General features: G+C 42.7%; 1 protein-coding gene and 1 non-coding gene across 2 annotated transcripts; one reads left to right on the top strand and one right to left on the bottom strand.

Moving 5' to 3' along the window:
• Nucleotides 1-2,985: 2,985 nt before the first annotated feature.
• Nucleotides 2,986-6,382, bottom strand: ID4 (inhibitor of DNA binding 4, HLH protein). The gene is made up of 3 exons (XM_036350699.1): nucleotides 5,520-6,382; nucleotides 5,061-5,119; nucleotides 2,986-4,482 (listed from the first exon to the last, which is right to left on the bottom strand). Exons 1-2 carry the CDS (start codon nucleotides 5,958-5,960, stop codon nucleotides 5,075-5,077), a joined length of 486 nt encoding a protein of 161 aa, XP_036206592.1. The 5' UTR covers nucleotides 5,961-6,382; the 3' UTR covers nucleotides 2,986-4,482; nucleotides 5,061-5,074.
• Nucleotides 6,383-17,954: 11,572 nt separating this feature from the next.
• On the top strand, nucleotides 17,955-18,136 carry LOC118677757. Its single transcript, XR_004974492.1, has one exon. It is a non-coding gene; the product is annotated as a U2 spliceosomal RNA (small nuclear RNA).
• The last annotated feature ends 1,531 nt before the right edge of the window (nucleotides 18,137-19,667 follow it).

Raw genomic sequence — 19,667 nt, forward strand, 5'->3', positions numbered from 1 at the left:
CCACCAAGAATTTGCATATTTTGCCAATATTTAATGTAATTTCTTAGAAGATTCTTTTCTAAAGTATGAGATCTCTTATTGGGGAAAAATGTGGGTGGATTCACATAGAGAATTTATCTTGAGTCTCTTTATAAACATTTTAAAGTTCAGTTCTTTAGTCACATTTTAGCCAGTGGAATGCAGGTAACACATTTTGTTCTTCTTTCCCCAGAAACTGGTGTGTTTATTCTTTTATGGACTCAGAGGGGCTTTTGAAATTAACTTCAATTTTTACGGCCCTCTTTTCATATCCCATGTGTGAATTTACTGTGGAGTCTTATGAATGATGGAATTTCAGCCGCCTTCCTACTGAATTGCTTTGCTTGGGTGAGTATAGAAAACCTTTGCAATGTGGTTCAGACCTGAGTTTTAGCACTTAGGGGAAACTTTTTAGAACAAGCCAGGATATGAATCAATATGAAGGAGGCACTTGAACACAAAACACACTTTTAAAAATTCATTGAAAAACTGAAAGCATTCTTCAATTAAGGGCATAGACCAGGGGTCCTCAAACTACGGCCTGCGGGCCACATACAAATACAAATATTGTATTTGTTCCCATTTTGTTTTTTTACTTCAAAATAAGATATGTGCAGTGTGCATAGGAATTGGTTCATAGTTTTTTTTTTTTTTTTTTTAACTATAGTCCGGCCCTCCAACGGTCTGAGGGACAGTGAACTGGCCCCCCGTTTAAAAAGTTTGAGGACCCCTGGCATAGACTTTAGTTTGTCCCCCATTTTTATGTTCTCATTTTTAAAGTATTGATTTTATTATTGCTCAATATAGAATTCTAAGTAAAATCGCAACCCTAAAGCCTTTGGGGTAATGGTTCTAATTAATATAATTAATATCTTAGCAAAATATCATGGGTTATAATTAAAAGAAATCATCTGGGTCTAAAGAATGCCTACTGAGGGCAGCCCTATTAAGAATAATTCTGAGGAAGCTAAATTAATTTCCTGGACTTGCAAAGCAGCAAAAGGAAGGTTTTTCTTCCTTATAAGCCTGCAGGGTTTGATGTTTGGCCCTGTTGAGATCCAAGGACTATCTGGGCTGATTAACATGTATATAATTAAAGAATGCCAGCTAGGGCAGAGCCAGTTCTATTCGGTTCTGTACTACTGTGAAGTAATTTCTTTATGTCTGCATTATTTACCGTGTGTGCGTGTGTGTGTGTTTTGGGGGTAGGAGGTCTAGTTTCCCTGGACATCATCCTGCTGCCTTCTTTAGGATTACTGCAGACTCCAAAGAGTAGACAAGCTTTTCCTAGCATTCAAAGTAGATTTTCTTTCTGCTTATATTACCATTTTTAAGCCACATTTTTCATCACATGGTAAGAAACACTGTAAATAATTGAAGTGATCCATCAAGAGCCCCATTCTTGATAATGAAAAATTGCATAACTCAGTAGAAGTCAATTAAAAACCACAAACTTCAGAAGCCTTTGCTCAGTGAAGATTTATTATTATAGAAGGCATTTAATACAATAGATTGGGAGGTCAAAATTTTTTAAAGTTCTAAAAATTCAGTTAAAGCTTGACAATGACCTTGAGTAATAATATTTACACAATATCAAAGTCTATTAGTTCTTTGAAATGAAAAGGGTTTATTTTTTTCTTTCTTTAACATTAGGTATCTGAGATGTTTAAGATTTTATAACCAAATTTGAAACAACATCCCACTGTGGGACACTTTTTTTTTCTGTTGAAGCTTTTAAATGATTCGTACTCTTTGGTTGTGCCTATACAATGAAAAGTAGACAAATGAAGTGAGAGAAGTCAGGATATTTTCCTCTGTTCAACCAACTATCTGAACAATTAGAACTTGCTAGATAAATGAACTCAAAATGTTTTTGTTATCTGGTTGCTTGGTTAGGACACAACCAACATTTTAATAGAATGTAATAACTTACACAACTGCATATAATTTTTAAAAAACAAACACTTGACTTTGTTTCTTTAGATACATCCAATGCTGCGTTAAGAGCCTAAGGAGAAAACGCCAACTGTCTAAAATGTAATATCTATAATATTTCCTTCCCTTTTAGCAGTTTTTCATGCCCAAAATATAAAATTAACAAAAGAGCAATACTTATCTTCAAAAAACAAAAATATTTATCCATTGACTCTGAGCCTCATAATCTTCCCAGCCTAAGTTTACAATGAGCCTAAAGGCTTAGGTAGGTTCAGCAATCAGGCTGACAGATGCTTAACTCCAACCACCAGCACACATGTGACTTGCTTCCTACTGAAATTAAACTGCCAAATAAAAAGGAGGAATTGTCTCCCTTTTAATAACAAAGAACACAATCGTTAGAATTCTTCAGATTTGGAATTCCAGCAGCGTTGTGTTTTCCTCTTAATGTGTGACAAAAACGAATAGTATAAAAAGTAAAAATGAACATCTAAACAAGCAGTCCTTTGACTTTATAAGGCTCAACATCAAACATCAAATTCTAAAAATACCTAAGACTAGTGAATTGTCAAAGCTGAGGGGAGAACATGCTGGGGAGAGGGCAGATTTTTCTAACCTTTCCATTTATTTTAACCTATTAGCATTAACTTTGTTCATTTCTGTTGTGACACTACCAATCCCACTTACTAGGCACCATGATATTTCATTTTTCTATATGGGCATTTGACTTTGACCTCATAAAAAGTCCCTTGGGTCTATAATACTTTTATTCTTGTATAATCTGAAACAAATCCTTTCCTTTTAAAAATCAAACAGACCACGTTATACACACAGTTGACTATTTACAAAGCACCCAATTAAATCCTACTTAATTCTCACTCTAAAAATTCCTTGTAACTGGTGTGTAAAGTACTGATCACATTAAATGCACAATGTTCACAGGCCCTGACAGTCCCATCTAACCTAGAAAATATTACCTTCCTTAGAAAAGAAAGTCTTAGAAGTAAGGTTTTGAAGAAATGAGACCAGAAATCACAGTACAAGACAGATAAATCTACTTTAATATTCACATGTAAAAGTTACACATCACAAGAGATTGGACAGTTTACCGGTAACTAACATAGCTATAGTGAAAATCATTTTTATAAAAAAATAATCTAGAGGTGGTCATCAATTTTTGGTCTACTTAAGTTAATATTTGAAGATCGACTTTTATCCCTGCTTGAAGGGTTTGCCACTATGCCTTTTTATTTTTTTCTCTCACTGTTGCCTATTAATATTCTTTGGAGGAAGGAAAGCAGAAAGTGTTCATTTCCAAGAGGGTGTCCTTTGGTAGCAAGCAGAGAACATTTTTCATTTCTATGATTTAAATAATCTGTACAAACATGAAACTGTAGTGTAAAATGAAGAATGATAAGCTTTTTCCCCCCCACTTTGATTTAACAGATTTCATAAACTCCTTAAGGATCCAAGCATTTCCCTATCCCATATGCAAAATCATTCAGAGTCCATGTTGACCTCAATCAAAACACAAATAACAAACACTGACTCTATGTATTGTATTACACTATCAAGCCCTGTACTTAAAAACTGATAAACTATCTTTCCAACATGTATGCTTCAAATACAAGTATTTCAATCTAGTTTAAAGAAAAGGCATTTGAATGGACTCAGAACAAGTTTATTTTGTGATTAAACATTTCATGCAGTCATGCAGGACCACTAGCTATAACTGTTACTTCCGATTCTACACGGTACTTCGCAAAACAAAAACAAATTAAAAGCCAAGCCAAACAGAAAAGACATTCAAAATATCAAGAGCTCTGCAATTGAGCTGAAAAATAATTTTCCAAAAGAAATATTCCCATAGATTTAAAAAAAGACACACATAATATTTACAAAAAAAATATTTAATTAAAAATATCTTATAATTACAGTAGTCTATTAAAGCATATACTTTCTCACACTTATAGAACATCTCTATATATACATGGTATGAAATGTCACTCAGTTATCTATACAATATGTAACATTCTTGCAGGGAAAAAGAGAAAGTTCCCTGCCCCATTTTAATCATCTATTTTAAACAATAGATGTAAAAAAAAAATATCTACAATGCTCTGGTATATTAGTAAAGCTTCAAAACAAAAATTGAGCTCCTTGGTCACAAGTAGGCTTCTAAAGTCGCATTTACTCTTGCCTTTCTATTTATCAGTTCTGTTACACTTAAGCTTAAAAGTTTAACTGCACCTCAAAAAAAAAAACAAAAACACAGAAGTGTATAATTCACAGCGGTTACAGATGAAGAGACAAAAGAGAATACGGGATGTAGAATATTTATGAACGTGCAAAAAAAAAAAAAGATGTAAGTTTTATTTTTCTTTCCTTTCCCTCTCTCTTGGAATGACGGGTGAAAACGTTTCTAGGATTTGCCGATGTTTTCTCCTTTCCTCCGGTGCCTTTTGCTCTAACTTCTGCTCTTCCCCCTCCCTCTCTAGTCTCCTGGCTCCGGCTCCGGCGGCCGCACACCTGTGGAAGAGGAATGAATAGAGGGGGTGTGGGAACCTCCCCGCTGCAGACTAACTGGCGCCACCGACCAAACTCAAGACATGCTTGATCAACAACCCAAAACAAACCACCGGGTCAGACAACACCCGCAGCCCGCGGCCGGCCAGGCGCCGAGCAGGCAGCTGCGGGCCCCCGGGAAGCCCGGAGAGGGGACCCACTCCGGGGCGATGCCCGCGTCCCTCGCTTTTGTGGTTGTCAGAATGCACCGGGGGGGGGGGGGGGGGGACATCGGGCAGTGCCCACGCCCTCGGCGGGGGAGAAGGCAGCCAGAGCCCGCGGGTCACCGGGGGAGGCCAGGGGGTGGCGGGGACCGGAGCGGATCCCTCCCCATTTAGAGTGAAGCCCCAGTTACTAAAGCGAAGTACAGCTTCAATTGCTAACTGGCTGGCAGGGAGAGAAGGGGGTGGTCCGCCTTCTTGGGAGTTTGCCCTCAGAAATGCTGGGGGCAAAGAACTCGGTGGTGCCTGGCACCGGAAGCCCCGGAGGACCGGCGTCTCGGGTGACCGGCCACTCGAGAAGGGAAAGAAAGGCGCGCTCACCTGGACCGCGCGGCTCAGCGGCACAGAATGCTGTCGCCCTGCTTGTTCACCGCGCCGGCCTGCAACAGCAACGGACACCAAGGGGAGGTTAGCAGCGCAAACACACACTCGTTGCTGCCCTCGATTCGCTCTGGGAAATCGAGCTGGCGCGCGAGAACCCCCATCCTAGCCTGCAGCCCCGGGGACCCCCCCCTCCCCGCCTTCCCACCTCCGGGGAAACAGGCTGGACTTGACAGCCCAGGAAGCGCCCCAGCCCAGTCCCGCCCCGCGCGTTCACCCGGACCCGGGCTCTCCGTGCCCAGCCAAATGTTGGCGGCCCCAGGCGCCCGGAGAAGGGGGGTGGGAGTGCGGTCCTTTTCGGCCACCCAGGCCCCGGAGAAGGGGAGCTCCCGCGGCCGGTCACCGCCCTCCTGGACCCCCGCGACGTGCGCCCGGGTGGACGCCGGGCCTCTCTCTCACCGGGTCGGTGTTGAGCGCCGTGAGCGGAGTCCGCGGCGGTGCGGCCGGACAGGTCCCGGCCGGGTGGTGCGGCGGCGCCGGCGGTGGCGGCTGTCTCAGCAGAGCCGGGTGCGTCTCCAGCGCCAGCTGCAGGTCCAGGATGTAGTCGATAACGTGCTGCAGGATCTCCACTTTGCTGACTTTCTTGTTGGGTGGGATGGTGGGCACCAGCCTGCGCAGGCGGCTGTAGCAGTCGTTCATATCGCACTGCAGGCACAGCGCCGGCTCGTCGGCCGCCGCCTCGGCAGCTTTGCAGCGAGCGGCCGCCGCCGCCGCCGCCGCGGCCGCCGAGCCACCCAGGTTGTGGCCGTGCTCGGCCAGGCAGCGCAGCGCCAACTCCCCGCCGCCGCAGCCCGACGGCGCCTTGCGGCCCGAGGGGCGCACGGGGCTCACCGCCTTCATGGCGCGCGCCCTGCGCCCGGTGCGAGCGGACCCGCTAGGGCGAGCGAGTGAGCGAGGGAGGGAGGGAGGGAGGCAAGCGCTGGGCCCCCGCGCGCGGCCGACTCCACTCCCCTTGCCTTCGCGCCCGGCGCGCTCTGGGCACCGCAAAGCTCTTAAGGATCCGGAGCCCAACAATTGACTGGAGGGTCGCTCCGGGTTTTGCGAAGGGAATCTCTGCTCAGTGGGCGACACTCGGCCGGGACCAAAAGGCAAGAAATCTCAAAAGCACCGGCAGGAAAGAAGCCTACCGGGTCCCCAGTCACTCCCTTCGGAGCTCCGAGTATAGCCCTGTCGCCGCCGCGCTCCCCCAACGCCCGAGGTTTCCCCACTCCCGGGACTGACTCACAACCGCGCCTCCTCCCCGCTCTCGCCCTGCCCGACGCGCAGCTGTATTTATAGAGCCTCGCGCCCTGGGGGCGGGGCCAGCGCGCGGACCGGGTCCCCGCGCCAGCCAAGTGGAGCCGGGCTGGGAGCGCGGAGGGAGCCAGCGAGGGCGGAGGCTCGGGGCAGCGCTGGGGGGCGGGGAGCCGGGCAACCCAAGCGGAGGGGTAGGCGGGGGGTCGGGAGTGGCCAGCCAATCAGGCAGACAGTACCACCTCAGGGAATGGCGCTCCGGCCAATGGGAAGGGCACTCCATTCCGTCAACGCCGTAGGTCGGGGCTCTGAGAAAAGAGCTGGGTGGGAGCCCGGCCAGGCTGGTGTGTGCCCTAGGGAGGGGAAAGAGGGAGAAGTTCCTGCGAAGAACTGCGGGAATGTGCGGCTGGAATTCATTCTCCCTCGGCTCAGGCTGCTGCAGGAGCGCTGAGCCCTGCGCGAGGATATCCTGCCACCTCGAATAGCGCGGTGCGTAGGGACCCTCCACCCGCCACCCACCCTCACTCCATACCTGGGATTCCAGCGCCTTAAGAAGGACGCTTTTCAAGAAGGCACGTTCCTTCTGTTTTGTGTTTTTCCCTCCCTCGCCGTTTCATTATTTGCCTTTTCACAATTGCCGAAACCATAATGATGGAATGGAATGCGTAGCCTTTCCGTTTTCCTTTTAGAAAAGGTTTAATGCTTAAGGGGGCAAAAAGGAAAGAATGCCGAATGCAGATTTTTGCTGAAAGGAAATATAAATAAAACAAAAAACGTCGTAGGGTTTTTCTTTTGCCTGTCTAAACACAAAAGTGGGCTCAAGAAATGCAGTTGCTTTTGAGCATTAAATTAGAACATGTAAATATTAAAAATGCATGGGCAGGGAGTAGTTAAAATTCTACCATGACATGTAATATCAATCCGTTTTATGTAAAATTCATATCTGTAACTTAATGTAGGCCATCAATGCACCGCTTCACGTTATGTCAGCGTATCCCGCTTTAAATAAGATGCTTCGAATAGTCTCCTTTTGCAACAAAGCATTAAAATTCACACTTCCAGTCCCTGGAGTCCTGCTTTGGCCTCACTCTGCAGAAAAGCCTGCTAATTAAGGACGGTTCAGTTAGATTTCTAATAGAATAAGATAAAAACTGTCCTTCAAGGGCTCAAAACAAAATTGCACAATGAACTTTGATAGGGCCTTGTGTGAACTCTGTAACAAAAAATGGAGCCCTTCCGGTGAGAAATTAGCATACAGACCCGCCGTCAGTGGACACAAGAATTTTGAGTGCCTTCACCCTGCAAACCTCCCATCTTTAGACAAGCTAAGCGATGCATTAACTCAAGAGTTATTTTCATTCGCGTGCACGATACGGATTGGCACCTTCGTTTTCATAGACAATTGAATCAGATGTGGATTTCCTCCCTTCCTCTCCACCCTCTGTAAGGAAACCACTCTCCTTTCCCAGAACTGACGTACCTGCAGCAGGCAGGTGTTTTGTTTAGCCACGTGGGATACCTTATGACTACTGCACTACTATTTTCTCAGAGCACATTCCTTTTTCCTGATGAAATGAGAAGTATTTAATGCTGGTTTCACCACCCTCTTCTCCCCTAATCCTTATACATTACTATGTATAAAGCAAGTGACATTCTCTTTTACTTACCTGCCTATATAGATGGTCTACACTCTACATGCACGCTTATCAAGAAAAGCAGAATTATAAAACCCAAAGGAAAGGCTTTCTTTTCTAAATACAGGCAACGTTTTATATATTCTTATATTAGTATAAAAGCAGAGAGAATGTTGTTATTTTAGACAGAAAGTTGGTTGAGGGAGCACTAGTGGGGGTAAGCTGTAATCTTGGAGACAGTCAGATCTGCACAGATGATGATAATAAATGGATATATGTACAGACATGTCATGACATTGATTTTTCTCTTTCCTAGAGTTTAAAAGCTGCTCCAAAAATTAAAACCTAAGATCTTTCTGTTTGGAGAAAGTTAACTGTGCTAATATGCCTAGGGAACACTCACATTTCAAAACTTTACATATCCTACCTTGATTAAAATTAAATTTTAACTTTTAAGTAGTTGACACAAAGAGACAATCATATTCATCTTTTTGGACTTCAGCAAATCTCAGAGGGCCATGCCCTGGGTTTGGCAGGTGCCAAGTGCCTCTGTTTCAAGTTTTGTTGGAGTTGCTCTCTCTGACTGACTTAAAATCAGCAAGGCTGAGTTTCTGTGGGGATACGTTCAAAGGAATGTTCCCCAGCCACATGGACAAGAACACCCAGGAAAAATGTGATCCCCAAATCCTGCCAGCAGAGTAGGCAAAACCAGTTATTGTATTCTTCTCTTGAAGGTTGGAAGACACAGAGACATTAAAAAGTAAAGTGCTACAGAGAATATTATACAATGGAAATAAAGAATAAGACCCTGTGCTTTTTGGTCCCTGAAACCAGAGACTATGAAGGGCGACACAATGTATATTTTTGATTTTTAGGCACAGTCGCTTACATGATGTCAAAGCTGAAGTCACAAAAGACTCTCCGCACTGATAGTTCAAAACAGAGTTTACTCAGCAATTACCAGCTTTTGGCAAAAACGTACAAGCTACATTATTTCTATCGTGCAAAGAAGGAAATTCAGTTTCCCACGACTCTTCCTTTTACATCAAGATGCTTCACTCGCTCTTGTAAAAATAAGCTGGGCTAGCCAAAAGCCCTTTGCCACGAGAGTGCTAGAGACTAGCAGAATGTTCCTCTATGGGAAGCTGGGATGAAATATTCATAGAATTGCTAGGAAGCCCTGGTGACCAGAGTCATGTGTACACCCCTCCTCCAGACAAAGAGGTCTGCAGCCCTTTCTGGGGATGCATTCTAGAGGCTAATCAGACCCTTGCTGAACTGTAACACCCAGGCTCTCAGAATTCACAATCGCCCTGTGTTTACATGAAGTGAGGGTATCCAAGCATATTGTGCTATTCAGCGCAAATGCCTTTTTAGGACTTGATACTTCTTTCTCCATGGCCGGCAGTGAAACAGTGGGTGGGCTCAGACACACAGATAAACATGAGCGTTCCCATGCCTTGGTCTCTCTCTAGATGTAATTGGCCACTGAAGGAGGCACAGGCATTCTTTCTGGGCATAAGAAACCACTATGTCCTCTGCAACGGGAATGTCCCTTGCTCCAAAAGAGTAAATTGGGCAATGTGGCAGTTCAAGCTCAAGGCTGCTTTATCTGGCATGAAGCGCTACTAACTTACTTGTGCTGCCCTGGGATTGCTGATGCCAGTCCCGGGAGCACTGATAACCTTTTGGTTAGCCCCATCTTTGAAAAGGCTTATAAAAAGGGAATGTTATATATTGAACACAGCTGGGCAGATGTGTCCAGCAAAAATGCCTACGTTAGGAGTTTTAAAAGGTAGTCTGTTGAAATAAGAAATAGGTGATTTTTAAAGTCCGCCTCAAACAAATTAAGGACAGAAAAATGAAAGAAAGAGGTGTCATTTGTTTTTACCTTAGGAGATGCCAAAAGCATGGGTGCAAAAGTCAGGGAGCCTGGGTTCTGATTTTGGCTCCTAGTTTTTTTATCATGAAGCTGAATTTTAAAATTCCTGTGCCTTTCATATATATGAAAGGAAGATAAAAATTGTATCTCCTTTAGACGGTGTTCTTATACATATACCAGAACTTGTATAAATTTCTTAGAACAGTGTCTGGCTCATAAGTGTGTAAACAATGTGAAAATGTATTATTATTTTTGGTAAACATCTGAAGTCTGTGGATTGTTTTTTCATTCACTTAAGAATCTTTTGAGAGCAGAAGTTTTTTGTTTTGTTTATCAATTTGTTCTTGCGTAGACTATGTTTTTGGTATTGTATCTATCTGAGAAAGCTTTGCATAACCCAAAGTAACAAAGGTGTTCTATGTTTTCATCTAGGTGTTTTACAACTTGGGGGGCTGGGTTGGCTTCATGGGCATTCACCTTACGGAGTCACACAGAGTCCTGTGCTTAGAAGGGCCTATTCTTGGTTTAAAGCTCTGATGAAACCATCTTGCAATGCTCAGTAATTCTTGAACCAGGGTGCTTGCATTTTCATTTTCTACTGGGTCCGAAAATTATGTAGCCAGTGCTGGTTCTAGGTTTTATGTTTTGGTCTATGATCCATTTTGAGGTTATTTCTGTATATGATTCAACCTTTGGATTGAGGTTAATACTGTTGAATATGTATATCCAATTGTTCTAGCACCCTTTGTAGAAAAAAATATCCTTTTTTCATTGGGTTGTGTTTGCACCTTTGTTGAAAATTGCTTATGTATATGAAAAAGTCTATTTCTGGCCTGTGAATTCTATTCCATTGGCCTATTAGTCTGTTTTCACGCCATGACCATACTGTCTTGCTTACTGTAGCTTTATAATAAATCTTGAAATCAGAGAGTATTGATTGACTCATTTTCAAAATTGTTTTGGTTATTCTGTGTATGTTGCATTTCATATGAATGTTAGTCAGTTTGTGAATTTCTTCAGAAAGGAACTTGTGGGTAAAGGGGGGGAGGTCAAATACATGGCGACTAAAGGAGACTAGATTTGGATGGTGAGCACACAACACAATATGCAGATGATGTACTACAGAATTGTACACTGAAGCTTATATAATGTTACTAACTAATGTCACCCAAAACTTTTTTAATTAAAAAAAGAACGTGTTTCCAAAATATATAAAAACATACCCGGAGTATACAAAGAACACTCAACATTTAGTAGTAAGAAAACAACCCAATTAAAAAATGGACAAAATACTTGACCAGATAGTCCACTAAATAAGATATACAAATGACAAATGAGCACATGAAAATATGCTCAACATCACAAGTTGTTTCCTTCTATCATGAAAAATTAAAAAGACTAATCACATCAAAGACTAAATGTTGGTGAGGATGTGGAACAAGTAGAACTCGCTACACTGCTGGTGGGAATGCAAATTGAGTAAAACCACTTTGGAAAGCAGTTTGGCAGTTTCTTAAAAAGTTAAACAGACACATACCCTATGACCTATTCATTTTTCTGCTAGACATCTATCCAACAGAAATAAAATCATATATCAAGGGTCACAAAGAGGCATGAGCAAATAAAGGGGCGTGAGAATGATAGATATGTTTATTAAATTGATTGTAGTAATAGTTTCAAGGGCATATGTCAACACTTAAGTTGTGAAAAATATATATACTAGTATATGTACATATATACATGTATATATATTATTTATACAACATGTGGCTTATTATCAGCCAATTATATCTGCATAAAGCTTTTAAAAGGACTAATTTTAAAATTAGCTACTGGATCTCAGAAGAGTTCTTTCCCTGAATCCACTAGAGTTTGTCTATTAATTTCCATAAACAGGCATTTATAATTTCTCTTTCAATTTTTTAGTTTTTTTATTTTTCAATTACAATTGACATTCAACATTATTTTATACTAGAGGCCCAGTGCATGAAATTTGTGCACTGGGGGGGGGGGGTCCCTCGCCCAGCCTGCACCCTCTTCAATCTGGGACCCCTTGGGGGATGTCTGACTGCCGGTTTAGGCCCGATTCCACAAGAATCGGGCCTAAACCGGCAGTCAGGCATCCCTCTTACAATCCAGGACTGCTGACTCCTAACCACTCGCCTGCCTACCTGCCTGATTACCCCTAACCACTTCTGCCTGCCAGCCTGATCACCCCCTGACTGCTCCCCTGCCAGCCTGACTAACACCTAACTGCTCTCCTGCCAGCCCAATCGCCCCCAACTGCCCTCCCCTGCTGGCCTGCTGGGCCCCAACTGCCCTCCTCTGATGGCAATTTGGTTCTGATTGGTCAGTTTCTATGCCAGTCAGCGTCAAAAGCTCCTTCTTCTAAGCAGTCATTGGCTTCTCACACTTCACCCAGATTTGGTTCTGATTGGTCAGTTTCTATGCCAGTCAGCATCTCTGGGCCTATCAATGGGATTTGATCAGAAAGGCAGGGCTGATCAGCAGCCCTGGTGGGGGCCTGGAGAGAAATGGAGGCAGGGCTGCTGGAGAGAATGAGAGAGGCAAGTGCTGATCAACAGCTGCCACAAAGGCTATGGATCAGACCCTGCTTCTCTCTTCAGGCTTCTCTCTAGGCCTGATTAGCAGCCCCCTCAGCAGTCAGTGCTGGGTCACCAAGTCTGCAGCTGAAGCAGTCAGTGCTGGGTTGCCACAGCAACCCATCGCTGACTGAAGGACTGACTTCCAGTTGGTGGAGCCTCTGGTTGTGTCAGACCCAGGGTTTTTATATATTAGGACTGGAGGCCTGGTGCTCAAAAATTTGTGCACTCGGGGGGGAGAGAGGGGTCGCTCACCCCCGGCCTGTGCCCTCTCGCAGTCTGGGACCCCTCGGGAGATAATGACCTGCTGGCTTAGGCCTGCTCCCGGGTGGTAGAGGGCAGGCCCAATCCCTAGGTGCAGCCCCTGGTCGGGCACAGAACAGGGTGGATTGGGAGGTTGCGATGCCACCCTCAGTCACGCTCAGGGTAGGGCCGATTGGGGGGTTGGGGCACCGCCCCCTGTCACACTCAAGGCAGGGTCGATGGGGAGGTTGTGGCACCACCCCCTGTCATGCACAGAGCAGGGCCAATCAGGGGGTTAGGGCACTGCCCCCTGTCACTCACAGTGCAGGGCCCATCAGGGGGGTTGGGGCTCCGTACCCTGTCACGAACAGAGCAGGGCCCATCAGGGGGTTGGGGAGCTCCCCCCTGTCACCCACAGAGAAGGGCGGATCAGGGGGTTGGGGCGCCGCACCCTGTCACACTCAGGGCAGGGCCGATGGGGAGGTTATGGCTCTACCCCGTCACACACAGAGCAGGGCCCGGGGGAGGGGGATTGGGGTGCCGCACCCTGTCACACACAGAGCAGGGCTGATCAGGGGGTTAGGGTGCCTTCCCCTGTCACTAACAGAGCAGGGCAGATAGGGAGGTTGTGGCCCTGCCCCCTGTCACACACAGAGCCGCAGGGCGATCAGGGGGTTTGGGCGCTGTCCGCTGTCACGCTGATCCCGGTGTCGGGAGGCCTCGCGGCTCTGCTGATCCCGGTGCTGGGAGGCATATTACCCTTTTACTATATAGGATAGAGGTGCATGGGTGGGGGCCGGCTGGTTTGCCCTGAAGGGTGTCCTGGATCGGGGTGGGTGTCCCGCTTGGGTGCCTGGCCAGTCTGGGTGAGGGGCTGAGGGCTGTTTTCAGGCTGGCGGGTGACTGAAGCTCCCAACCGCTCCTTTTTTTTCTTTTCTTTTTTTTTATTCTGGGCCAGCTTTAGCTCTCAGGCTTGGCTCCAGCTCTTAGGCCTCCACTGCTGAAAGCAGGTATCTGGTTTGTTTGGGTTCTATAATCAAAACACTGTTTCAACTCCAGCTCTGAGATCCCAGCTGGCTGAAAGCAGGTTTCTGGGGTTTTGTTTAGCTTCTATATTTGTAACAATGTTTCAAACTGCAAGCTCAGAGGCCGGCAGTGGCAGGCGGGGAACATTGGAGTCGTCCGTCACTGAAGGAAGCAAGCCTCATGTTCGCTTCAAGCTGCCTGGCTGCCGGCCGCCATCTTGGCTGGCAGTTAATTTGCATATTGCCCTGATTAGCCAATGGGAAGGGTAGCGGAGGTACAGCTAATTACCATGTTTCTCTTTTATTAGATAGGATTTGTTTCAGGTATACAGCATAGTTGTTAGACAATTATATAATTTATAAAGTGATCCCCTCCCCCTGATTAATTCTGTTACCCACCTGGCACCATACATAGTTCTACAATATTATTGGTTACTTACCCTATGCTGTACTTTACAATGCCATGACTATTAGTAGCTATCAATCTGTACTTCTTAATTCTTTTCTTACCCAGCTACCCAAACCCACCCACCCTCATCTGGAAGCCTTAAGTTTTTTCTCTGTATCTATGAGTCTGTTTCTGTTTTATATGTTTGTGTTTTTTTGTTCTTTAGACTCCACACATAAATTAAATCAGATGGTATTTGTATTTCTCTTACTGACTTTTTTCATTTAGAATACCCTCTAGGTCAGCCCTGGGCAAACTATGGCCCGTGGGCCGGATCCAGCCCATTTGAAATGAATAAAACTAAAAAAAAAAAAAAAAAAAGACCGTACCCTTTTATGTAATGATGTTTACTTTGAATTTATATTAGTTCACACAAACACTCCATCCATGCTTTTGTTCCGGCCCTCTGGTCCAGTTTAAGAACCCATTGTGGCCCTTGAGTCAAAAAGTTTGCCCACCCCTGCTCTAGGTCCATTCTGCTGTCTCAAATTTTAAGATTTTATTATTATTATGGCCAAGTAATATTCCATTGTATAGATGTACCATCTCTTTTTTATCTACTCCTCTATTGATGGGCACTTGGGCAGTGAACATAAGGGTGCATATATCATTTTGAATTAGTGTTTTGGGTTTCTTCAAATATATGCCCAGAAGTGGAATTTCTGGGCCATAAAGTAATTCTGTTTTTAATTTATTAGGGAACCTCCACACTGTTTTTTGTAGTGGCTGCACCAATCTATCTTCCCAACAGTGCACTTGGGTTCCCTTTTCTCCACATCTTCACCAGCACTTGTTTGTGGATTTATTAGCAATAGCCATTCTGACAGGTGTAAGATGTTATCTCATTGTGGTTTAATTTGCATTTCTCTGACCATTAGTGGATTAGTGACTTCATATGTCTATTGGCCATCTGTATGTCCTCTTTGGAGAAATGTCTATTCAAGTCCTCTGCACATTTTTAAATTGGATTGTTTGTTATTTTGGTGTTGAGTTGTATGAGTTCTTTATAATTTTAGGATATTAACCTCTTATCAGATCTATCATTAGAAAATATGTTCTCCCATTCAATAGGTTGTCTTTTCACTTTATTGATGGTTTCCTTTGCGTTGTAAAAACTTTTTAGTTTGATATAGTCCCACTTTTTGATATAGTCCCATTTATTTATTTTTTCTTTTGTTTTCCCTGCCTGAGAAAATATACCAGAAAAATATTACTAAGAGAACTGTCAGAGTATATTGCCTATGTTTCCTTCTAGGAGGTTTATGGTTTCAAGTCTTTAATTTATTTTGAATTTATTCTTATATATGGCTACATATATAAGAAAGTAGTCTAGTTTCTTTCTTTCTTCTTCTTTTATTTTTTTGCATGTACCTGTACCTGTCCAATTTTCCCAACACCATTTATTGAATTGACTGTCAGTGCCTCAATGCATATTGTTGCTTCCTTTGTCAAATATTAACTGACCATATCGGTGTGGGTTTATTTCTGGATTCTCTATTCTGTTCCACTGATCTATGTGTCTGTTTTTATGCTATTACCATGCTATTTTGATTATTATAGCCTTGTAGTAGAGTTTGATATCAGATAGTGTGATACCTCCAATTTTGTTCTACTTTCTCAAGATTGCTGTGGATATTCAAGGTCTTTTGTGGTTACATATAGATTTTTGGATTATTTGTTCTAATTCTGTGATAAAATTCCATTGGTATTTTGATAGGGTTTGCCTTGAATATATAAAGTGCTTTGGGTAGGATAGACATTTTAATTATGTTAATTCTCCTGTACATGAGCATGGTGTATGCTTCCATTTACAGTCAAACCTCATTTCTCAAATGTCTTCCATCTTGAACAATTCAGTTCTGGACCCAGTTGTTCACAGAAAAAATGTCTCAGTTGTCCACCAAAACTTCAGTTTTCAACCTGACAACCCTTTCAGGTGGATACCTCAGCATGACAAAAAGTGTCTCTGAGGCAACAAAGGAGAGAATGCTTTTGTTGCTGGTGGAAATCAATGATTAGCACAATTTTAAAACATAAAGAGTGCTAATATTGCTAAGGGTGTGAAAGTGCTCATAAAACAATAATCACAGGCAATTGAATAGGTAGAAAAACTGTTGTTGATTGGATAAAGGAAAAACAGTTAGCCAGTGATAGCATTTTGAAGGCAGTGATATATGAAAAATTTGTCTAAGGCTAGAAGGGGATGGTTCCATAAATTTAAGAAGTGTTTATTTATAGATTAAACAGTATATTAGATATATACTGTATATAAGAAAGGTTAAAACAGGGGATCATTTGGGGGTCTAGAACAGATTAATTCAATTTACATTATTTGTAAAGGGAAAAAAATGATTCGGTTTTCTAACAAATCGCTTCTCAGATAGCTTTCTGGAACGAATTAAGTTTGAGAACTGAGGTTCCACTGTATTTGTGTCTTCTTTAGTTTCTTTCTTCCGTGTCTTATAATTTTCTGAGTACAGGTCTTTTACCTCCTTGGTTAAACTTATTTATTTTATTTTATTTTTTGATGCAATTATAAATGAGATTGTTTTCTTAGTTTCTCTTTCTGATAGTTTATCATCCTATATAATAAAAGCCTAATATGCAAATTCTCCCCTCGACCAGGAGTTTGACCAGGTGCGGGGCCAGCCGGCCAACAGCCCGAAGCCCCTTCCCCTGGCTGGCCCCTCCCTGGTCAGCGGTGGCGGAAGCAGGTGGCCACAGGAAGGGAGGCCCCTGCTGGCAGCTGGCAGCCACTAGGGACCCTACCTGTGCATGAATTTTGTGCCCTGGGCTTTTAATTGGTGTATAAAAATAAAACCAATTTCTAAATATTAATTTTGTGTCCTGCTACTTTACTGAATTCACTTATCAGTCCTAGTAATTTTGGGTGTAATCTTTAGGATTCTCTATTGTATTGTGCCATGTGCAAATAATGACAGTTTTACTTCTTCTTTCCTAATTTGGATTCCTTTTATTTCTTTTTCTTGTCTGATTGCTATGGCTAGGTCTTCTAGTACTATCTAAATATATAAAAGCCTAATATGCAAATTGTCTCCATGGGAGTTTGACCAGGAGACCGATCACTCTCTATGATGTGTGCTGACCATCAGGGGGCAGTGCGAAATGAAGGACGGCCCTGGCCATCAACCAGAAGGAAGGCCCCGATCGGCCCTGATTGCTAGCCAGGCCTAGGGACCCTACACGTGCAAGAATTTCGTGCAACGGGCCTCTAGTGTTGAATAAAAGTGGTGAAAGTGATCTTAAGGAAAACACTTCTAACTCTTTCCACTTAGTATTTTAGCTGTTCTCTCTCTCTTTTTAAAACTCCATATAATATTGCTTTCAGTCAGGTACCATCATATTAACTGAATGCTGGTGAGATACCCTCAAAGCAGAAATGAGACATATATACTGATTTAATGTTTTCAGTTGTCATGGTACCCATTTACATATTCAATCACTTGCTGGACAGGGATTATGCCAGTGATGGTGAACCTTTTGAGCTCGGCATGTCAGCATTTTGAAAAACCCTAACTTTGGTGCCGTGTCACATATAGAAATTTTTTGATATTTGCAACCATAGTAAAACAAAGACTTATATTCTTGATATTTATTTTATATATTTAAATGCCATTTAACAAAGAAAGATCAACCAAAAAAATGAGTTCACGTGTCACCTCTGACATGCGTGTCATAGGTTTGCCATCACTGGACTATGCTATAAACCACATCTACTCCTCTCTGCTTTATATTGCTCTGACACATCGCTTCTTGGCCTTTTGGCTAAGATCATGTGTAGTATATTGCTCTGACATGTATTGAGGCCCCAACAAGGACCCAACCTGATTATTTGAAACTAATGGCCCAGTGCACAGATTTGTGCACACTGAAAGAAAATTAATTGGAAGAAAGATTCGTGTGGTAATTACATTATTGCAAATAATTACATGTCAGAAAGTATATATAATATAGTATTAGAAAATTAAAACACATGTGCAATTGGCACCAGCAAGAGCTTCATATGTATCATGCATGTGTGAGTTTACGTTTATTTTTAAATTGCCAGTGCGCATCATATGTACCAGTCGGTTGGTTGGTCAGATGGTCAGATGGACGTATGGTCAGTCACTTAGCCTTTTATATATACATAGATACTTTATCCCTTGAACAAAAACTAAAGCTGTGTTCTGGTCTGGATTCTCATCTTTATGCTTCACCCTATTGTAGCCTCCACTGTCTCACTTGCCCTACATTAGCAGCTGCCTTGGGGCAAACACACACTGGGTGGAGAAAATAAGAAGCCCCACCATTCTATATTCAGGATGGCCTACCAGTTTTCTCTCTCCACCCTTTCCTTCTCAAGAAAATAAACAATATACAAAGATGGAATATCTTCTGTCACTTCCAGAGCAGGGAACAAAAATTCCCAATAGGAACCATATTTTTGCCTCTATAATTCTATGGCTTGGTCTCTGTAGACTCAGATACTCCAGCTGGCAAGAGGAAGGATTTACAGGGATGGCATGTGAATTAACTGTTTTGAAAGCCCCAAGAAAAAGGCAGTAAGTAAACAATAGGGGGCAGTTGACTTGTGTATAATGAATATTCAGTGTCCACTGATGTTTATGCCTTTATTTAAAAGGGCTTGTAATAGGTAAAACAGATATTAAGATGCCAAAAAATCCCAAGTTCTTGGTTTAATTCATCATTATCCTTTAGTAGAGAAATCCAACACAAGAATCAATATATATTTATTTATTATTTAAAATTTTATCTTAATAGATATTGACATGTATCTGTCTGCTGCATTCTTTCTTTGAGTAATTCCACAAGTGAAGACATGGCTTAGAACTGTTCTACTCAGAGCATAAACTGTTGCTAGGTTTATACTGAAGGGGATTTTAGTGTTACTTCTCTTTCTTTTAAAGTGAATACAAAATAACCCCAAATATAGAAAAGTATAATTAAATGTGTTTTAACTACATTGAAGACAGATGCTTAAATAAACAGTAATTGTTTCACATCTTGGAACTGAATACTGTATGAATCCATCACAATAAATCTGCCTTTGCTAAGAAAAAATACTTTCCCATTTTGTTGATACCTAGGTCATGGTTCCTAAGAACGGATACAATGTTCAGGAAACAGTTGCATTTTTTCCCCTGAAGAGTAATTTTTGAGACATTTTTGTAGATCTCACATAGTCGTCATTGGCTGTTGGATGGCTTGAAATGTCAGCGAACTGTGTACCTGCAGAGGAAAATGACAGTGGAAAGTAGATGAACAGCATGAAAATTCACTTGTGAAATAATGAAACTATTACTTTTTTTGCCAACAAAACATGTGCAACAAAATATTTAAGAAATTAAAAATGCAGAACGAAAGGAAAAAGGACTGAGAGTAAACTTTTAACTTTATCAACTTTGGTAATTGTATATGAAAATAGTCCAAGTTTAAATAAGACCATCCTTTGGGA

This window comes from Myotis myotis, unplaced genomic scaffold (assembly GCF_014108235.1).
Source record: "Myotis myotis isolate mMyoMyo1 unplaced genomic scaffold, mMyoMyo1.p scaffold_m19_p_2, whole genome shotgun sequence".
In the NCBI taxonomy this organism is placed as follows: Eukaryota; Metazoa; Chordata; class Mammalia; order Chiroptera; family Vespertilionidae; genus Myotis; species Myotis myotis.